At 46.2% G+C, this 22396-nt stretch overlaps 1 protein-coding gene across 5 annotated transcripts in view; it reads right to left on the bottom strand.

Annotated features, from left to right (window-relative positions):
• Positions 1–9678: 9678 nt before the first annotated feature.
• The window catches only part of LOC147125143 (UDP-N-acetylglucosamine--peptide N-acetylglucosaminyltransferase 110 kDa subunit), a 91862-nt gene continuing 79144 nt past the window's right edge, over positions 9679–22396 (bottom strand). For all 5 annotated transcript variants that reach the window (XM_085998017.1, XM_085998026.1, XM_085998040.1 and 2 more), the window contains 2 exons: positions 14490–14613; positions 9679–11809 (listed from right to left, as the gene is read on the bottom strand). In XM_085998017.1, the coding sequence (XP_085854143.1) occupies positions 11626–11809; positions 14490–14613 (308 nt within the window). In that variant the 3' untranslated portion in view covers positions 9679–11625. The remainder of the gene's footprint in view (positions 11810–14489; positions 14614–22396) is intronic.

Below are 22396 nucleotides of genomic sequence, written 5' to 3'. Positions count from 1 at the left end.
ATGCCGTCTACCTGGGCTGGAATTGGGGGGGTGGTGGGTAAAGGTGGTGTCTCCGGAATGCCCGAGGGTGCGAGGTCTCGTAAGGAGACTGTGTCCTCCTGCCCGTCTGGGTATGCCACGTAGGCGTACTGGGGGTTGGCGTGCAGGAGGTTCACCCTCTCGACCAGGGGGTCCGTTTTATGGGCCCTCACGTGCTTTCGCAGCAAGACGGGCCCCGGAGAGGTCAGCCAGGTTGGTAGCGTGGTTCCCGTAGTCGACTTCCTGGGGAAAACAAACATTCGTTCATGGGGGGTGGCGTTAATGGCAGTGCAAAGTAGTGACCGGATGGAATGCAGCGCTGCCGGGAGGACTTCCTGCCAGCGGGAGGTTGGGAGGCCCTTAGACTTTAAGGCTAAGAGGACGGCCTGCCATACAGTCGCATTCTCTCTTTCCACCTGGCCGTTCCCTCGGGGGTTGTAGCTGGTGGTCCTGCTTGCAGCAATACCTCTCGCTAGTAGGAACTGACGGAGTTCCTCGCTCATGAAGGAGGAGCCCCGGTCGCTATGTATAGAGTTTGGGAACCCGAACAAGGCGAAGAGGTCGTTCAGGCATTTAATGACCGTGGTACTGGTCATGTCTGGGCAGGGGAAGGCAAAGGGGAAACGGGAGTACTCATCAACAATGTTGAGGAAGTACACATTACGGTCAGAGGACGGGAGGGGCCCCTTAAAATCGATGCTCAAGCGCTCGAAGGGGCGGGTGGCCTTGATCAGGCTTGCTCTGTCCGGCCTAAAGAAATGCGGTTTGCACTCGGCACAGGTCTGGCAGTTCCTGGTCATGGTCCTGACCTCCTCGATGGAGTAGGGCAGGTTGCGGGCCTTAATGAAGTGGTAAAGTCTGGTGACCCCGGGGTGGCAGAGGTCGTTGTGGAGGGTCTGAAGTCTATCAATTTGCGCGTTGGCGCGTGTAATTCGTGATAGAGCATCAGGGGGTTCGTTCAGCTTACCTGGCCGGTACAAGATATCATAATCGTAGGTGGAGAGCTCGATTCTCCACCTCAAAATCTTGTCGTTCTTGATTTTGCCCCTCAGCTTGTTAATAAACATAAAAGCGACCGAACGCTGGTCGGTGAGGAGGGTAAATCGTTTGCCTGCCAGGTAATGCCTCCAGCGTCGTACAGCCTCCACGATCGCCTGGGCCTCCTTCTCGACCGACGAGTGTCGGATCTCAGGGCCCTGTAGGGTCCTTGAGAAGGCGGCCACCGGTCTCCCCTCCTGGTTAAGGGTAGCGGCTAGGGCGAAGTCGGGTGCATCGCTCTCCACTTGGAAAGGGATGGACTCATCCACCGCGTGCATTGTGGCCTTAGCAATGTCTCCCTTAATGAGGGAGAAGGCTGCGCACGCTTCCTGCGTAAGGGGGAAGGATGTGGACTTCATGAGGGGTCTGGCTTGTTGGATCCGATCACCCACAAGCTGGGGCAGGACGAGGAGTTTAAAATTTTTATACTCCGTGCCCTTAACCGACAGGGTCACAACACAGTAGCCGCTGATGTCTGTGGCGTGGGACCTCGATGCCATCGAGATCCGGTTGCGCGTTGGCCGGACAGTGAGGGAGTAGTGGCTCACCGTGTCTGGGTGGATGAAACTCTCCGTGCTTCCGCTGTCGAACAGGCAGGTCGTGGTGCGGCCGTTTACTTTGATGTCCATCATGGACTTGGACAGGTGATGCGGGCGGGCTTGGTCCAGTGTGACGGAGGCGACTGTATGGCTGAGCGAGCTGCTGTAGTCTGCGGGTGAGGCGGTGGTCGGGTCTGGAGGCAAGGTGGCGGTCGAGTGTGGTGGGTAAAATGGCGGCGCCCACGAGGTTGGACAAAATGGCGGAGAAGATGGCTGCCCCCACAACTCACATGAGGCACTGCTGGTGTCGGTTGCCTGGATCAAAGATGGCCGCCCCATAACTCACACGTGGGGATGCTGGCATCTGTGGCCTTGATGGAAGATGGCCGCCCCCACAACTCGCATGAGGCACTGCTGGCCTCTGTTGATCTCCCTCTGCAGGCCTTAGCAAAGTGGACTTTCTTCAGGCAGCTTGAGCACGTCGCATTTCTCGCTGGGCAGCGCGCCCTCGGGTGTTTCACCTGGCCGCAGAAGAAGCAGCCGGCGGCCCGATCGCGGGGCTCCGATGTCGCAGCCGGTACCGGGGGTGGCGGTCCCGATCGGGTCCGGGACGCCGACGCTGAGGTAGGTCCCAGGGGCGGCGCTGCGAGGGGTATTGCGGTCGGGGTCGGTCCCGAGTCCCAGGGTCGCGAATTACAGTACCTGGAGTACGCCTTGAGGTCCCGATGGGCCACTTCTAGGGAGCGAGCGAGGGCTGCAGCTGTGTTCAGGTCGAGGTCCTTTGCTTCAAGCAGTCTTTGCCGTGAGTAGTCGGACCGCAGGCCTTTCACGAAGGCATCGCGGATATTATCTTCAGTATTTTCTGCCGCCGTTACCGCTTTAAAGTCACAGTCCCTGCCGAGTGTTTGTAGCGCCCGTAAAAATTCATCTACAGACTCTCCTGGCTGTTGCGGGCGGGATCTTAGGAGATGTCTAGCATACGGTGGACCCCTCCCCCCACTCACAGTCGACAACCAGCAGCTTTTAAACCGCCCACCGCGTAACACCTGCGGCCTATCCACCCTCAAGGTCCCGCCACCTTCCCGGTTCGCTAACCTCACCCCCGACTGCAAACCCGTCGCTACCAAGAGCAGGCGGTACAGCGCCGGGGACAGAGCTTTCATTAGCTCCGAGGTGCAGCGTCTCCTGAAGGAGGGCATCATCGAGGGGAGCACCAGCCCCTGGCGTGCCCAGGTCGTGGTCGTTAAGACCGGCAATAAAAACCGCCTGGTCATCGACTACAGCCAGACCATAAACAGGTACACCCAGCTGGACGCATACCCCCTTCCCCGCATATCTGATATGGTCAATCAGATCACACAATACCGAGTATTCTCGACCATCGACCTTAAGTCGGCCTACCACCAACTCCCTATCCGCCCTGAGGACCGCCAGTATACCGCCTTCGAGGCGAATGGCCGCCTCTACCACTTCCTTAGGGTTCCCTTCGGCGTCACCAACGGGGTTTCGGTCTTCCAAAGGGAGATGGACCGGATGGTTGACCAGAAAGGGCTGCACGCCACGTTCCCCTACCTAGATAACGTCACCATCTGCGGCCGCGACCGGCAGGACCATGATGTTAATCTGGAGAGATTCCACCGTACGGCCCAACGGCTGAACCTCACCTACAATAAGGAGAAATGTGTGTTTAACACCTCGCGCCTTGCCATCCTCGGCTGCGTAGTAGAGAACGGAGTCATCGGCCCCGACCCTGAAAGAATGCGCCCCCTCATGGAGCTACCCCTCCCCCACTGTCCAAAGGCACTAAAGAGAACCCTGGGGCTCTTCGCCTACTATGCCCAATTATGCGGACAAAGCCAGACCCCTCATGAAGTCCACATCCTTCCCCCTTACGGAGGAAGCGTGCGCAGCCTTCTCCCTCATTAAGGGAGACATTGCCAAGGCCACAATGGATGAGTCCATCCCCTTCCAAGTGGAGAGCGATGCATCCGACTTCGCCCCAGCCGCTACCCTTAACCAGGAGGGGAGACCGGTGGCCTTCTTCTCAAGGACCCGACAGGGCCCTGAGATCCGACACTCGTCGGTCGAGAAGGAGGCCCAGGCGATTGTGGAGGCGGTACGACGCTGGAGGCATTACCTGGCAGGCAAACGATTTACCCTCCTCACCGACCAGCGTTCGGTCGCTTTTATGTTTAATAACAAGCTGAGGGGCAAAATCAAGAATGACAAGATCTTGAGGTGGAGAATCGAGCTCTCCACCTATGATTATGATATCTTGTACCGGCCAGGTAAGCTGAACGAACCCCCGGATGCTCTTTCACGAATTACATGCGCCAGCGCGCAAATTGATAGACTTCAGACCCTCCACAACGACCTCTGCCACCCCGGAGTCACCAGACTTTACCACTTCATTAAGGCCCGCAACCTGCCCTACTCCATCGAGGAGGTCAGGACCATGACCAGGAACTGCCAGACCTGTGCCGAGTGCAAACCGCACTTCTTTAGGCCGGACAGAGCAAGCCTGATCAAGGCCACCCGCCCCTTTGAGCACCTGAGCATCGACTTTAAGGGGCCCCTCCCGTCCTCCGACCGCAATGTGTACTTCCTCAACATTGTTGATGAGTACTCCCGTTTCCCCTTTGCCTTCCCCTGCCCAGACATGACCAGTACCACGGTCATTAAATGCCTGAACGACCTCTTCGCCTTGTTCGGGTTCCCAAACTATATACATAGTGACCGGGGCTCCTCCTTCATGAGCGAGGAACTCCGTCAGTTCCTACTAGCGAGAAGTATCGCTGCAAGCAGGACCGCCAGCTACAACCCCCGAGGGAACGGGCAGGTGGAAAGAGAGAACGCGACGGTATGGAAGGCCGTCCTCTTAGCCTTAAAGTCTAAGGGCCTCCCAACTTCCCGCTGGCAGGAAGTCCTCCCGGCAGCGCTGCATTCCATCCGGTCACTACTGTGCACTGCCATTAACGCCACCCCCCATGAACGAATGTTTGTTTTCCCCAGGAAGTCAACTACAGGAACCACGCTTCTTCGGCAGCACCTCCCAAAATCTCTACCACCTAGAAGGACAAGGGCAGTAGGCGCATGGGTTCTGAATTTAAATAAAGGAAACTACGATAGTATGAGGCATAAGTTGGCTAGGATGGATTGGGGAATGTTACTTAAAGGGTTGACAGTGGATAGACAATGGCAAACATTTAAGGATCGCATGGATGAACTACAGAATTTGTTCATCCCTGTTTGGCATAAAAATAAAACAAAAGGTGACTCAACCGTGGCTAACAAGGGAAATTAGGGATAGCATAAGATCTAAGGAGAGGACATATAATTTGACCAAAAAAAGCAGCAAACCTGACGATTGGGAGCAGTTTAGGATTCAGCAAAGGAGGACAAAGGGATTAATTAAGAGGGGGAAAGTAGAGTATGAGAGTAAGCTTTCAGGGAACATAAAAACTGACTGTAAAAGCTTCTATAGATATGTGAAGAGAAAAAGATTGGTGAAGTCAAGCGTAGGTCCCCTGCAGTCAGAATCAGGGGAATTTATAATGGGGAAAAAAGAAATGGCAGACCAATTAAATACATACTTTGGTTCTGTCTTCACAAAGGAGGACACAAATAACCTCCCAGAGATGTCGGGGAACATAGGGTCTAATGAGAGGGAGGAATTGAATGAAATCAGTATTTGTAGGGAAATGGTGTTAGGAAAATTGATGGGATTGAAGGCCGATAAATCCCCAGGGCCTGATAATCTACATCCTAGGGTACTTAAGGAAGTGGCCCTAGAAATAGTAGATGCTGGTCATCTTCCAAAATTCTATAGACTCTGGAACAGTTCCCATGGATTGGAGGACAGCTAATGTAACCCCACTATTTAAAAAAGGTGGTAGAGAGAAAACGGGGAATTATAGACTGGTAAGCCGGACATCGGTAGTGGGGAAAATGCTAGAGTCCATTATAAAAGATGTAATAGCAGAGCACTTGGAAAACAGTGACAGGATCGGACAAAGTCAACATGGATTTACAAAAGGTAAATCATGCTTGACTACTGGAATACTTTGAGGATGTAACTGGCAGGATAAGGGAGAACCAGTGGATGTGGTGTATTTGGACTTTCAGAAGGCTTTCGATAAGGTCCCGCATAAGAGATTAGCATGCAAAGTTAAAGCACACGGGATTGGGGGTAAGGTACTGTGGCAGACAGGAAGCAAAAAGTTGGAATAAACGGGTCTTTTTCCTGGTAGCAGGCAGTGACTAGTGGGGTACCACAGGGACCCCACACATTTTCAATATAATAAATGATCTAGATGAGGGAACTAGATGTAATATCTCCAAATTTGCAGACGACACAAAGCTGGGTGGGTGTGTGCTGTGTGGAGGATGCAGAGAAACTCCAGTATGACTTGGACAGGTTGGGTGATTGGGCAAATGCAGTATAATGTGGATAATTGCGAGGTTATCCACTTCGGTGGCAAAAACAGGAAGACAGATTATTATCTGAATGGCAATAAATTGGGAAAAGGCGAAGTGCAACGAGACCTGGATGTCTTTGTGCACCAGTCGCTGAAGGTAAGCATGCAGGTGCAGCAGGCGGTTAAGAAGGCAAATGGAATGTTGGCCTTCATAGCGAGAGGATTCGAGTACAGGAACAAGGACGTCTTGCTGCAGTTGTACAAGGCCTTGGTGAGACCACACCTCGAGTATTGTGTGCAATTTTGGTCACCTTATCTGAGGAAGGATGTTCTTGCCATGAGAGTGCAGCGAAGATTCACCAGACTGATACCTGGGATGGCAGGAATGACATTGGAGAGATTGGGTCAATAAGGCTTATATGCGCTAGTTTAGAAGAATGAGAGGGGATCTCATTGAAACGTATAAAATTCTAACAGGACTAGACAGACTAGATGCAGGATGTTCCCGATGACCGGAGAGTCCAGAACCACGGGTCACAGTCTAAGGATAAGGGGGTAAGCCATTTATGACAGAGATGAGGAATTTCTTCACCCAGAGTGGTGAACCTGTGGAATTCTCTATCACAGAAGGCAGTTGAGGCCAATTCATTAAATATATTCAAGGAGGAGTTAGATATATTTCTTAAGGCTAAAGGGATCAAGGGATATGGGGAGAAAGCAGGGACAGGGTACTGAATTTGGATGATCAGCCATGATCTCATTAAATGGCGGAACAGGCTCAAGGGGCCGAATGGCCTACTCCTGCTCCTATCTTCTATGTTTCTATGGGAACACCACCACCTTCAAGTTCCCCTCTAAGTCACATGCCATCCTGACTTGGAAGTGTATCGTCGTTCCAAAATCCTGGAACTCCCTACCCAACAGCACTGTGGGAGTACCTTCACCAGACTGCAGTGGTTCAAGAAGGCGGCTCACCACCACCTTCTCAAGGGCAATAAATGCTGGCCTTGCCAGCGATGCCCACGTCCCACGAACGAATTAAAAAAAAAACGCCGTTACACTGGAAGCTTTGGCCTGCATATCTGACTTGGATGTTGACATTTGATTTGCTTTGCTACTACCATACAAAAAGATTTTGTGTGTCAAAACGTTAATCTTAAAACTTCATACAGAATAGTAACATTTTGCCCTATGTCTAAAACCATATGTGCAGGAATCTAGTGGAAAATTGAGAGACTGGCTTATCCAAGCCCGTTCACATTACCCGATCCTGAAGGTAGGCAAAAGTTCCTCCTGAGTGAAAAGTTGCATTTTTTTATTCCATTTTTTTTAATGATCTTGTTCCTGCAGGATTCAACACTATTGGGTGTTTTATGACCCATAGATCTTTGAACAGATTGCGAGACAGGGATGAGGGGTGCCACTGTACCAGTGCTCCCCCCCGCACCGAGTCACAGACCTCGTTATACAAATCTTTGATGTTATGCTCAATCGATTGCATTTTTATATTGCAGTAACCTCCTTCTCTTAAACCAGCAACCGCCCCCCCCCCCCCCCCCCCCCCAGCCCAAGATCAAAAGCCTGTGTTTTAAAACCATGGAGGAGAAATTCGGTATCGCCCGGTTTGGGGTGCTATTATTGGCTGGGCGCAAAGTTTAGCATCCGGCGCTAATTATCGCCTCCGACTGCAAAATTCACCTCTATCGCCCCTGGAGGTGATTTGAGCTCTAAATCAGGCGCTACACATCTATCTTAAGGCGCTAACGTCGAGGAGCGAGACGCTACCAAAGCTCAGGTGATGCCAACTACCATGGAAGCTAGACAGACTGGCACCGTCTAGTTCTTAAAGGGGAGGGGCCATCTTGCTGGTCAGCCACTCCCTGCTCATAGCAGCCTTGAATTTCGGCTTGGAGAGACCTCAAAAGCAATTGTGTTGGAAGCATTAATGGATAGGCCCAGGGAAAGAGCTCGGCGCTTAGGAACCTCAAAACTGGTGCTGAGGGCCAAAACTCCTTAGGACAGCGTTAAAACCACAACTTTTGCTGACAAGGCAGGAAGCGCCCACCTTTAAATAGCGCTCCCCCAGCTCCTTCCCAACTTGAAAACGTTCCTCTACTTGTCGTTGCTAGCGGCAGGCGCTAAGGCAGGGGGTGCAACTCAATGTCTGGGGGTTTGCACACTTGACTGACGTCATGATCTGCAGGCGGTAGTGTTTAGCGCTAACGGGAGGCGCGAAGCAACCGAATTTCCCCCATGTGTTTTAGCTTAACCGTTTTAGCTTCATATTATCCAACTAGCTTATTGATTTATTTAATCTATATATATGTGCCTATCCTTACAGTACAATGTCTTTGACCCTGAAATTCATCCGTCCCAATGTTACCAGTATCATTAAGAGGAAAAGACGGAATTTGCAAGCACAGTTTAAACCAATTCTGCTATATTAGCTGTTCTGTATTAGAATAATGCAAAAACACATCTATATTCTTTTAGTGTAGTTCATTTTTTGTCACAGACAAGAGCTCAACAAATCCAAACTGAGACAATCAGTGTACTAAAGTGATCAGAATCTGTGGAAAATGGTACACAGACAAGCAAGAAGTTTTCATTTTTAAAGCTACCTTTAAACAAACACTCAAATAAAAGTAACTTGATTTTGGCAAGAAATGCAACTATGGCCCACATCCTCAAACCCCACTCTTTCATAAGAATTGACTTCAGATTCCAAGCACACTATTTAAAAGGGCCTCCTTCAAACGCAAGTTAATTTCATCTGCATGGAGATAAGTTTCAAAGTGACGGAATTCCACTCGCCTGAGGCTGATCTTTAAACACCTTTGTGCAGGTGAAGTGGACATTATAAACTAATGTAAAATATGCTACTGGGAGAGGTTTTTTGTGATTAAACAAGAGAACTGAATTATACCTTAATTAGCGTTCAGCAAAAATGACTTAACATTCATGGATTAAACACTGTTATGATGACATAGTTGTTTGCGATCCACAAAAATTGAAAAAAAGTGGGCAGAAATGGAAAGTTTCACAAATGTGAAACCTGGATGTTGGAAGCAAATTAGAATACAGGAGTGCACACCCTCTGCTCATGTAAACTTCTAGCATCAAAATTAATACCAATGCAATACAAGTTCAGACTTTTGTAAAAATCCCCAGGAAACAATATTTGGCAGCATCACAGCTCACACCAGTAAATCTCAAACTTGCCAGGAGCAATTAACTCAATCCTCCCTGCCCTAAAAAGAGGCATTTTTGCCTATATTAAAAAAAAGCATGTTTGCCTATTAAAAAGAAAATTCACAGAAGGCACTGCAGTAAGATGACAGAACCAACCCACACAACAAAATAATTGATGCTGGTTATAAGGTTTATGAAATGTGCTAAACTGTGACTAGTGTATTCTTTAACAGAGAGGGTGGTAGAAAAATAAGTCTACCAGCAAGTCAGCTTGGCCAATTCCACATGCATCGCAGTCAAGGTGGCAGAATCTTAGTAACAGGTCACCTGCCAACTATCTTACATAGGGAAGAATGGTATGGGAGTGAACATCAAATGAACACACCTAGAAAAGTTCAAACACCAATTGTAAATCTGGTAGTGATACAGGAGAGGCCACGCAAACACCTCAACACAGAAACACAAGACACCAGTAGAAGCATCCAGCTGCTTTATAATTGTACACAGAGATACATTAGATTCTCATTCACATGTATTTACAGCTTCATACTTAAACAACCCGAAATCCAGACAATGGAAAAATTGGAGGTCTGTACCAATGAAATGTCAATTAGATGCATGTTAAAACAGCTGATACAAACAGGGAAAAGGAAAAAAAATTAAGAACCAAAATAAATCTAAGCATATTAGAGTTAATGATGATAAAAATATCCATTTCAGATATTGTAAAATTACCATCATACTCAAAGAAATGAGATTCTCAGAACATGCTCACCCGCCTTTGTTGCCACCTCTCCCAGGCTCCAGTACAAACCTCATCACCATTTGCTGTTTATTTTTAGTTTTGTTAAATAAAAATCAATATTTTATTAATCCATTGAACATCATGAGCCACACATTATCCCTCTCCCCAATAAAGGTGCGTGGGACTTGATCAGTTGCAAATGATCTGATATATAAAACTAACCACTTGCGCTTTGTTCGATGCCACTCCAGAGAAGTTTTGGGTGAGTGGGCAGAAGAGGGAGAGTCTAATGTAAATATTTACAATCATCATACTGGCTGCTCCCAGCAAACCAAATGTTACGTCAAGTTGAAGCGATGAGGGGTCAAGTTGAAGTGATTCTTGACGCAGACCTGAGAATAATAAACTCTGAAAGCAGTTCTGTTATACATTTGAGCAAGTAGATTGTTTGAATGACACCAAAATAAAATCTTCCAAAAACACCCCACTAAACTTTTGCACCAGTAAAAAGCATATGTAAAAAGAGTCACCACTAAATATTATCTGTGGTTAGAAACTGCAGAAAGTTGCTAAGTCTACATAATATTAATAACGGATGAGATACTTACCTGGGGGCAAAAGGGAGAATCCTTAGCCCTTCACAAAATGATCCTACAAAAATCAAATGAGTCCATTCAGTGAGGAAGAACAGCAACCATTCTCCAGACCAACAGGTTTTAATTTTTCCAAACTGTTCCTGCACTGGGCCAATCTCCAAAACTTCATTCCAGACCTCAGTGACAGTTGTAGCACTGCTACTCTGTACAATTATTACAACTGCATGGTCATGCATAGAAACGCATACTACGGCCTCACTCAAGCTTGTGTGGGACATACAAGGAAATGCATTCCATTGCATCACTTGAGTTTGTGTCTGATGCACACAAACGCATCCTACCGCATTACTTGAGCCAACATAGGACAACTGGTAAGGTGCATCCTGCTGCATCACTTGAAGAACTGGAGCAAACAGCAGTAAAGACATACACTGGCCATTTGGCACACTTCCTTTTCATGTGAAAAGCAGTTTCCAACACAAGTACAATGACTTTGCATTTAAAAGGCCTAACAAGGCAGAGAGCACAAAGACTGACAAGAAAGGGAGCCTCTAATGGTTTATAAAAATAATTTGACAGGGACACATAAAAACATAATGACACCTCTTTAAATAGTTAGTGTAAGGCCTTAATGAACTCATCCACCAATCAGGCCTTCAGACATTCAAAAGGAAGCCTCTGCCATTTGTGTAGCGATGAGATGGTAATATCAGATTTTTAACTTCTAATTACTAGTGTGACGTTCTGGCTAAATATCATTACAAATGTTTTCATATTCATCCTGTATAAAGAATACCGTTACTCAATTTAAATCAGAGGTTGTGTTACTGCACATGGTGTACTTGATACCATCCTGTTTCAGCTTGGTTTAACGAACACCAATAAAAGATGGATTCTTTCAGTAAAAGGGCTCCAATCTTTGAAGAGTCACTCTGGGCAGGTGTGAAATTGTGTTATTACCAGAATTTATGGCTTGTCTTAAAAAACCCAAAACAATCTGTGTGTAATGGGTCTTAGAGCCAAGTGTGCAGTTAGGTATTCTCATGGCAAAGTCACACTGCTTCAGCAATGGAGTGGGTTCAAGCAGTTTCATTTGTCTCCATAGCTTTAAGTGGCTTGATCACATGGTCTGGTTTGTTGCCTGCAGCATAATGCTCCCACATCTGCATGTAGAGGCGCTCCAGATCCGTAGTGTACTGTTTGGTATTGAACAGCGGGCTGCTCACTCTTTGTTTCCACACCTTTCCTCGGATCTTCTTCAGACTGTACAACAAAAAAATAAAGGTAATGTCAAAATGGTGTCAAACTCAAATACAGAAATAGAGCTCCATACAACTCAAGCATTATGGTATAGGCATGTCTGTCCAAGTTTCATGTACCATCTGCACTTGGTAGCTAAACAACTAAGGGGTTCGAGGACCTGGGCATTCTAGTGATAGAATATCAACCTTCTCGATGGTGAGTCATTCCACTGCCTGCTTCCCAGCACAGTTCTTGCATTTAAAAAGACACATTATATTGCTCAGAAATGCAAATAAGTGTCTCAACTGGATTATTTAATTTGCAGTAACAGCAGGAGGCCTTGTGAATTTCCAAGCCACATCTGCTTTACAAGTCTAACACATGCTGATGATTCCAAGGTTAAAGGAGTTTTGTGAATCTGTCCTTGTGTTCATTCTTTGTCACAAACATTCAAATGTTCTTCAATCTATGCAGAATACAAACTGCAGTGCAGCAACACCATCTCTTCTTCTTGTATACAATTCTAACCGAGACCAAATTTTTAGATTTGTGACCCTTTAATGTTTTCCTAAAATTATTCAGATGCTCTTCATCCTCCACATACAGTTAGACTGTCACTCTAACAGGGGAAAATCATAGTGTCATCAGGAAAGCTTCTTTACATCCAAGTCCAAAATCTCAATAGGAGCACTCAACGAAAAACATTGCCCAAATTTATGATAACGAATGCAGAAGCAGAGAGCAATTCCCAGTCAATCCCAAACACCCTACACGAGTATGCCCCATTGAGTTTCAAAACATCTGGCCCCTGCCCTCAATTTACAAATCAAGTCAGCACTGAAGCAGACATTTTTGCAAAGTTCCTTTTGCGGTATGGTGGGAGTACCAACAGAAGGGGCTTTCTAGATTCTTGTAAAATAAATTATGAAGACTCCTCTGTTGCCTCAACAGGAACCCTGCTTTCCTCTAGAACTGGTTGTGCACTCATCTAAGTGAATAGGCAAATCTTAGGATATGTGTTTGAAATCCCTCCAATCAGGTTTTAGCCCTTGCCACAGTACCGAAACGGCTCTCAAAGTCACAAATAACATTGTGGAAAAAAAAATTGTGACCGTGACAAAGGTAAACTATCCCTCCTCGTCCTTCTTGGACTTGTCTGCAGCCTTTGACACGATTGACCATTCCATCCTTCTCCAACGCCTCTCCACCGTCGTCCAGCTGGGTGGGACTGCACTCACCTGGTTCCATTCTTATCTATCTAATCGTAGCCAGAGAATCACCTACACAGCGTCAGTTTCCACATGTACACTGACGACACCCATCTCTACCTCACCACCACTTCTCTCAACCCCTCCACGGTCTCTAAATTGTCAGACTGCTTGTCCGACATCCATTACTGGATGAGCAGGAATTTTATCCAATCATGTATTGGAAAGACCGAAGCCATTATTTTCAGTCCCCGCCACAAACTCAGTTAACTAGCCACTGACTCCATCCCTCTCCCTAACATCCATCCATCTGAGACTGAACCACACTCTTCGTAACCTTGGTGTCATATTTGACCCTAAAATGAGCTTCCGACCACATATCCGTGGCATAACTAAGACCACCTATTTCCACCTCGGTAACATCTCGCGTCTCTGCTGAAACCCTCATCCATGCCTTTGTTACCTCTAGACGTGACTATTCCAACTCACTCCTGGCTGGCCTCTCACATTCTCCCCTATGTAAACTTTTGGTCATCCAAAACTTGGCTGCCCATGTCCTAACTCATACCAAGTCCCGTTCATCCATCACCCGTGCTTACTGATCTGCATTGGCCCCCGGTTAAGCAACGCCTCAATTTCAAAAGTCTCATTCTTGTTTTCAAATCCCTCCATGGCCTCGCCCCTCCCTATCTCTGTAATCTCCTTCAGCCACACAACCTCCCCCCTCCCCACCAGAGATATCTGCGCTCCTCCAATTCTGCCCTCGAGCATCCCTGATTATAATCGTTCAACCACCGGTGGCCGTGCCTTCTGTTGCCTCGGCCCTAAGCTCTGGAATTCCCTGCCTAAACCTCTCCACTTCTCTTTCCTCTTTTAAGGAGCATCTTAAAACCTACCTCTTTGACCAAGCTTTTGGTCACCTGCCCTAATTTCTCCTTAGGTGGCTCGGTGACAAATTTTTTGTGTCACAATACTCCGGTGAAGCACCTTGGGACGTTTTACTAAGTTAAAGGCGCTATATAAATACAAGTTGTTGTTGTAGTTTTGATTCTTCTGTTAATTCCTAAAAACCATCTGCAACACCAAAATCATTTTGTTTCTTCAACAGTAATCTTTAATAGCATTACCTTCAGATTAAGAGAGACACCAGATTCTTGTATATCTTCTATACAGCAAGATGGAGGTATGGTCTGCAGCACACAGCACCAACTTCAAATGGTTCAATGACTTGGCAGTTTAAACAATGGTATTCACATATTCAAATGATCTATCTGTGACAGAGATTAGTGTCTGTACGTTGGTTTGTGGTCATGAGGACATTCTATAGCTAGTCAGTACCAAGGAATACTGACCCAAAACCAAATTGGTGCACTCATTTATTAGCAGGTTACAAGTTAGTGCTATGCAGACTGACAACTTAAGGTATCCAGCACTGAAGGGGCAGATACAAGTAAATCAAACATGATCAGTGAAATTAGAAGCTTAGAACATACTATTCCATATCTGTGCCCAACATGACAGCGATATCCTCATACTCTTGTCTAGTCTTTGCTATCAGTTCTGGACATCCCAAACACATCAGCTGTGAGGCAGCAACACGGGATGCCAGTGTTTCCCCTGCAGCAAGGAACACAATATATTTAACATACAGAATCACAAATGGAAACAATTGCTTTTTCATACCATACATCAATCCATATCCATCATACAGCATAAGCCAAGATACGACTCCTTTACCCATATTGATTTTTTTTGGAGCTTCTTTTAAATTCATATTTACATTCATAATGGAGTATATCTATTGGGGATTTATTGTGTGCACATATATATATAAAAAAATAAAAATAATACCCACACACTAGTTCATCTCCTGTTGCACATAGGGAGCCAAGACCAAGCGCACATTTGGGTTAAACAGGCTTAAAGTGCTGGGTTTACTGGCCCCAGGCAGAGTGGAGGAGGAGAGAGAAGCAGATTAGCTTGGGGAGTGCAAGAGGAGGATGGGGAGAGGGAAGAGAAGGTGAAGACAATAAGTGTGCATGGGGTGGGAGGGGGTAGTAGAACTGGTTGAGGCCAGATTTTGTTTTCAGTGGAGGGATGGACTGCAAGGCCCATTTCTCTTCTCCATGGTGGGGCGAGGGAGACGGGGAGATATTGGTTAGTTTATTATTGTTCAGATAGTAACGAATAGGCAGCGTCAGGTACAATTGGGTAGTTAAGCCATTATGCCGCTTGGTTCAATTCAGTTCCCAAAGTTAGCTGTCAGCTACCTATGGCTGTTTAAAAGAATTTAGGCTTAATGTGGGTTAAGGGACAATATGAGAAGTATTTTAAAAGATGCTCTCACCTGACTATTTGAATAACACGCACTTTGCTATCATCAGGTAGAGGCATATTTATGCTCAATGTTTTCGCTAACAATGGACTGACAGGCTGGAATTTTTATATTTGTTGTTTAGCTAGCCTTTGGATTTGAGCTGGAGAACTATGTCGTAGTAATGTTGAAGTAATATTAGTTTTAAATCTGTAATCTTTGCAAATTAGTTGCTTATTGCAGCTGGCCAGATGGGGAAGGCAGAGTACAATTTGGCTGTCAATGTAATGTTAGTTGAGCCCCACAGTACTTAATGGGAAACCTAACATAACACACTCCGTGCCACCTATAAGCACAATACCAATGGAATGTTACAACCATTACCCAATTCCTCCTTTTGTAATAATAGATATACATAAACACATAATTGGTGTACGTTACTTACACACACACACACACACACTCTCTCAATCATTATTTAAAACCATGTGCACATCCTGATATTGTATAGACAGAATCTGGATTCTCCATTGTATAGACTCCTTACTCAAAATTCATGCAGAAAAATATATAAAAGGAGTAAAGTGGCAAACACATTTACCTTCTACTGAACCCACAAACTTAGTTAATACTGCTTTGCCCAACATCACTACCAGCATACATTCAATAGAATAGATAAACTCGGTAACTATAAGTATGTCAGCCTAACGTCAATGATCCAGACTGGAGATGAGAGCACACTATAGGCCCCACCACTTACACCGTCCTGGTTTTTCCAGACAGCCGCCTAGATTAGGCAAATGGCGCTAACCATTTGCCATTACCATAGGCATCAATTACAAAGGCTGCACATAAACCATATTAAGCGGGACAGCCATTTCGGGCAGTTCAAGCAGCTGTTTCGGGGTCACCTTCTGTCCGCCTGTTCTCCCTGCAGCATGGTTTTGAAATTGATCAGGGCAGTTCGTACGCAGAAACCACCACAGTAACTGTTACTATAACAAAAGCTGATTATACAAACGAAGAAACACATATAAATTTAGCCATTCGCCCAGCAGTACTATTGTAATGCATTAGAATCACCCCTTTAAACGTAGCAGCAGCGGTTCAGGAACTTTGAAGTTGAACAGGACAGGGCAGTTTTATTTTTATTATTTAAAGTGGTTCCACTGAGCAGAATTAAGACTGTGTAGTCTGTAGATACATAAATACTACGCGACTTGGAGATACATTAGGATGAGGAAGCAGCAGCAACTCAATCTTTTCTGTTTAGGGATTTCCACTTTTAGAGGATGTTATTCAGGACGCTGATGGATTTACTGTTCACCACATATAGTGGGGAAAAAAAAATCGCGTTAGCACAAAGGCACCTGTTATATGCAGTGAGGACCATCAAATTTGCAGGCAGCACAAAAATAGAAAGTGTTGTTAACTGTGAAAAGGACTGTAGCTGACTTTAAGGGGACAGACAAATTAGTAGATAGCTACAAAATGAAATATAACGCAGAGAAATGTGAGATAATTTTTGGGGGAATAAGGAGAGGACATATGCACTAAATGGTAAAGAAAGGAAAAAGACTTGCATTTATATAGCGCCTTTCACGACCACCGGACGTCCCAAAGCGCTTTACAGCCAATGAAATACTTTTTGAAGTGTAGTCACTGTTGCAATGTAGGAAACGCAGCAGCCAATTTCCGTACAGCAAGCTCCCACAAACAGCAATGTGATAGTGACCAGATAATCTGTTTTAGTGATACTGATTGAGGGATAAATATTGGCCAGGACACCAGGGATAAATCCCCTGCTCTTTAAAATAGTGAGAAGTCACACAACACCAGGTTATAGTCCAACAGCTTTATTTGAAATCACAAGCTTTCGGAGCGCTGCTCCTTCGTCAGGTGAAGTGAAGAGATGCATATAGACACAGCATATATAGTCACAGAACACTGCCAGATGATTACAGGTAATCTTTCTAACTGCCCTTTATCACACCTTGGCAGAGGGAATCACAGCAATCAAAGGTGTGAATGGTGTCCAAACAGGTCAGTCAGGAAAACATTACATCAAAGAACAATGAGGTGGGGTCACAAGGGGTCAAATGTTGTGACCCCACCTCATTGTTCTTTGATGTAACGTTTTCCTACCTGACCTGTTTGGACACCATTCACACCTTTGATTGCTGTGATTATCTCTCTGCCGAGGTGTGATAAAGGGCAGTTAGAAAGATTACCTGTAATCATCTGGCAGTGTTCTGTGACTATATATGCTGTGTCTATATGCATCTTTTCACTTCACCCGACGAAGGAGCAGCGCTCCGAAAGCTTGTGATTTCAAATAAAGCTGTTGGACGATAACCTGGTGTTGTGTGACTTCTCACATTTGTCCACCCTAGTCCAACACCGGCATCTCCACATCATCTTTAAAATAGTGCCATGGGATCGTTTGCGTCCACCTGAGAGAGCAGATGGGACCTTGGTTTAATGTCTCATCCGAAAGACGGCACCTCCAACAGTGGAGCAGTCCCTCAGTACTGCACTGGAGTGTCAGCTTAGATTTTTGTGCTCATGTCTCAGGAGTGAGACTTGAACCCACAGCCTTCTGATTCGGAGGCGAGGGTGCTACCAACTGAGCCATGGCTGACACATGAAGTGGAACTTTAAAAGAAGCAGAGACTTAGGGCTTCAAATACACAAATCTTTAAAAGTGGAATGATGTTAATAAAGCTGTAAATAGAACAGCACAGAGGATTCTAAAATCGGGTATGCAGTACAAAAGCAAAGCGGCAATGCTAAACCTGTGCAAATTACTCGTTAGTGCAGTTAGAATAGTGTCCAGTCTTACTTTAGGAATGTCAAGGGTATGGCAGAGATTCATCAAAATGAAACCAGGGATGAATGACATTAGTTATGACTGGAGCAACTTTGTTTTAAAGGAGAGTAACTGGAATCACAGGATAGTGGTCAGGAATAGAAATCCTGGTTGATTTTTCCTTTTCCTAGCCCAGCTGCAGAGGTCAGTTGTAGCATGCATATTACTGCCCAGCTCAAACTCTTTACTCAATTAAAAAAAAGAGATTGAACTGGGAACTTTCCTGGTCTGTATGGCATAGTTGCATATTAGGTGCAACTTAATGAGAACTAGGGAAGCACAACCCTACATATTTTTGAATTAAACAACATCTGCAACAGCCCACACCCTCTACATTCTTTCAATTTCTTATCACTTGGCAACCAAACTTGGGATCATCAGCAAATTTGTTAGACATTCTCCACCTTGTTTATGAAAGTAAACAGTGGGGTATCTAAAACATACCCTTATAGATAGATGTCTACTAGTCACTACATTGATTACAAGCTTTTACCAACACCATTCAACTACAAAAGCTAATTTCCCAGTAAAACAGAGGCATTAAATTTCTTTAAAAAAACAATTATGTGAGAACTTTAATAGCACGGATAATCCAAGTGAGTTGCACTCATTGAACCTAACAATTCACTTAGTTTCTCAAAGAATTACAGTAGTTAATGAGCCAAAATCATTGGTTGTAAATTGATATGAACTCCAAATCTATTCAGTTTTACAGAACACCTGAAAAAGCTCTGCATACAGCAGCATGAAGATGACTGCCACCATCAAGCCCAGCATGTGGAGATAACAAAGTCTTGAATTCCAGATCCCAGTTGAACCATGAAGCAGTCCTCTTGAAAGTCCACAAACCTATCTAGTGCAAGCAACACCCTGCCCTGTTGGATTGCAGGTCTCTTATGAATAAAGACCGTTGCATATTAGAATCTCTCTCTCCCCGCCCCACCAATTCATCACATACATCAGACACTAAAAGACCAGCTGAACTGCTGCCTCTGCCAAGCATGCCAAACACCAGTCAACCAGATATACTTGCAGGTTTAACAGAGCAAAATAAATAATTATCTAATTTTACTTTTAATTATTGAAATCATCCAACAATTTGGCAGCACGGTGGCATAGTGGTTAGCACTGTAGCCTCACAGCGCCAGGGACCCGGGTTCGAATCCGGCCTCGGGTGACTGTCTGTGTGGAGTTTGCACATTCTCCCCGTGTTTGCGTGGGTTTCCTCCGGGTGCTCCGGTTTCCTCCCACAGTCCAAAGATGTGCGGGTTAGGTTGATTGGCTATGATAAATTGACCCTTAGTGTTAGGGGGATTAAATACGTGGGGTTACGTGTTGGTGTAGGGGTTACGGGGATCGGGTGGGATATGTGTCGGTGCAGGCTCGATGGGCCGAAATGGCCTATCTGCACTGTGGGGTTTCTGTGATTCTGTGAGGTTTCTGTGATTCTGTGAATTTGCATTTATATGGCACCTCCAATGTAGAAAAAATTACCAAGGCAGTTCAACCAGATAAAAATGGATGCCAAGCCAAACAAGGAGATATTAGGAGGCTGACTAAATGCTTGACCAAAAAGAGGTGAGTTTTAAAAAGGGTCTTAAAGGGGGAAGAGGAGAAATATTTAGGGAAGGAATTCTAGAGCGCAAGGCCGAGGCAGCTGATGGCATAACCGCCAAAGGAATTTTGGGATGTTCAAGAGGCCAGAGTCAGATGAACGCAGAGTTCTGGAAAGGGGTGGGGAGAAAGAGGTTTTTTTTTGTAGGCTGGAAGAAGTTACAGAGATAGGCAGGAGGTGACACTATGAATGGATTCAAACACAAAGATGAGAATTTTAAATTCTAAGTGTTGGGCGACCAGTAACCAATGTAGGTCAGGGGTGATAGGTGAGTGGGACAGGATACGGGCAGCAGAATTTTGGATAAGCTGAAATACATAAATATTAAAACACAGAAACAGGCCAATTAGATTACCTCTCAATCTTCGATAGTCAAGGGAATACAAGACAAGTTTATGTAACCTGTCCTCATAACTTAACCAAGGCCAATATATCCTTCGTAAGATGCGGTGCCCAAAACTGAATGTAGTACTCCAGATCAATGTTACCGCTAAGCTGTGCGGCTGTGCAGTCATTGGCAAGGTCCCATGCAGGGGGCTCACTGGCTTATCCATTGTAGGTACCGCTCATGCACAAAAATTTGAATGGGCCGTGCAGTGGGGGAGGCAGTGCAATTTACTCGGGATGTTTCTCCAGATGGGGTCCGATACAATTGGAGCATAATTTCCTTCCCATTGTATTCCAGCTCAATTGAGATAAAGGCTGACCTGCTGAGTGTTTCCAGCATTTTCTGTTTTAATTCCAACATTCCAGTAACCTTTTTGATTACTTTTTGTATCTGTCTACTAGCTTTTAATAATTGGTGTACTTGGACTCCCAAATTTCTTCACTTCTCTACAGTTCCTAGTTTCTCACCATTCCGAAAATACTCAGATTTATCTTTCTTGGGTCCAAAGTGGATGACCTCACACTTGCCTACATTGAACTCCATTTGCTACAGTTTTGCTCACTCACCTAATCTATGTCCCTGCAACTTCCTTCTCCCATCTGCATTACTTACTGGGCCTCCTAACTTGCAACTGTCTATTCCTTCATCCAAGTCATTAAAAAATACGGTGAAAAGTTGAGGCCCCAGAACAGATACCTGGGGTATGCCACTCGTCAGGACTCGCCACTCAGAGTATCTACCCTTTATCCCCACTCTCCTGTCTCCTACGTCCCAACCCAGGTCAAAAGGCTACCTCCAATTCCATGCGCCCTCACTTTTACTAATAATCTTGTGGGGAACCTTATCGAATGCCTTCTGAAAGTCCATACAGATATAATCCAGGGACACTCCCTTATTAGCGATCTCCTCAAAAAATGTAACTAGATTAGTCAGACATGACTTGCCCGAAACAAAGCTATGCTGGCTCTCTCTGATCAACTCATATTTGTTCAAGTGCTCTGTCACTATCCCTAATTACAGATTCTAGTAGCTTCCCCATGATGCGCTATCAATTACTCAAAAGACTGAGGTTAAGCGAGTAACTAACAGGCTTTTACTAACAAGAGAATGAAGGTGTGCCTCGAGTGGTCGACCAGTCCAGAATACAGAGGGACTGTGGAGCAGTCACCTTTATACCTGGACTCGTGGGAGCAGTCAGCCGAGGCATGTACAGACATGTACACAGTGGAATACAAACACCCACACAGGCAGGTATAACAGTAGTTTACCACATTCACCTTGTTTAAAAATGAGTCCGGCGGGGTGAAGTGTATTAAAAGTTTGTGTATTGGGAGTCTCTCCGGAGGTCTTGTCTGCCGCTGTGATCGACATGGCGACGGCAGGGGTAGTGAAGCTTCCGGCGTCGAGTCCTGCGTAGGCTGGGGCACTGGTGTGTAGTCCTCGTGGGTGTCGAGCGGGTCGCGGGGCCCAGGCGTGCCGTCTGCTGGGGTTGGATATTGGAGGGGGGGGGGGGGGGGGGCGGTGGTAGTGGGTAACTGGGGCCCCCGAGGGTGCGAGGTTTCGTATGGAGACTGTGTCCTCCCACCCGTCCGGGTACGCAATGTAAGCATACTGGGGGTTGGCGTGGAGGAGGTCGACCCTCTCAACCAGGGGGTCCGTTTTATGGGTCCTCACGTGTCTTCTCAGTAGGACCGGCCCTGGGGACGTCAGCCATGGCGGTAGCGATGTCCCCGATGTGGACTTCCTTGGGAAGACAAACATTTTCTCATGAGGGGTGGTGTTAGTGGCAGTGCAGAGCAGTGACCGAATAGAGTGGAGCGCATCGGGGAGCACATCCTGCCAGCGGGAGGTCGGAAGGCCCCTAGACTTTAAGGCTAGCAGGGCGGCCTTCCAAACTGTCGCATTCTCTCTTTCCACCTGTCCGTTCCCCCGGGGGTTGTAACTGGTGGTCCTGCTTGTGGCAATACCCCTAGCGAGCAGGTACTGGCGGAGTTCGTCGCTCATAAACGATGAGCCCCGGTCGCTATGGATATAGCTGGGGAAACCGAACAGGGTGAAGAGGTCGTTCAGACATTTAATGACCGTGGCTTTGGCAATGTCTTCCTTGATACGGTGGAAGGCTAAGCGGGCCTCTGCCGTCAAGGGCAAAGAGGTGGACTTGATCAGCGGACGGGCCTTGTCCACATAGTAGGGGACCCACTGGGCGTAATAGGA

Source organism: Somniosus microcephalus, chromosome 1, assembly GCF_052327205.1.
Source record: "Somniosus microcephalus isolate GS21.2 chromosome 1, FLI_Smic_1.0, whole genome shotgun sequence".
In the NCBI taxonomy this organism is placed as follows: domain Eukaryota; kingdom Metazoa; phylum Chordata; class Chondrichthyes; order Squaliformes; family Somniosidae; genus Somniosus; species Somniosus microcephalus.
The sequence above is the reverse complement of the archived record's forward strand: the minus strand, read 5'-3'. Positions and strand labels throughout refer to the sequence as shown.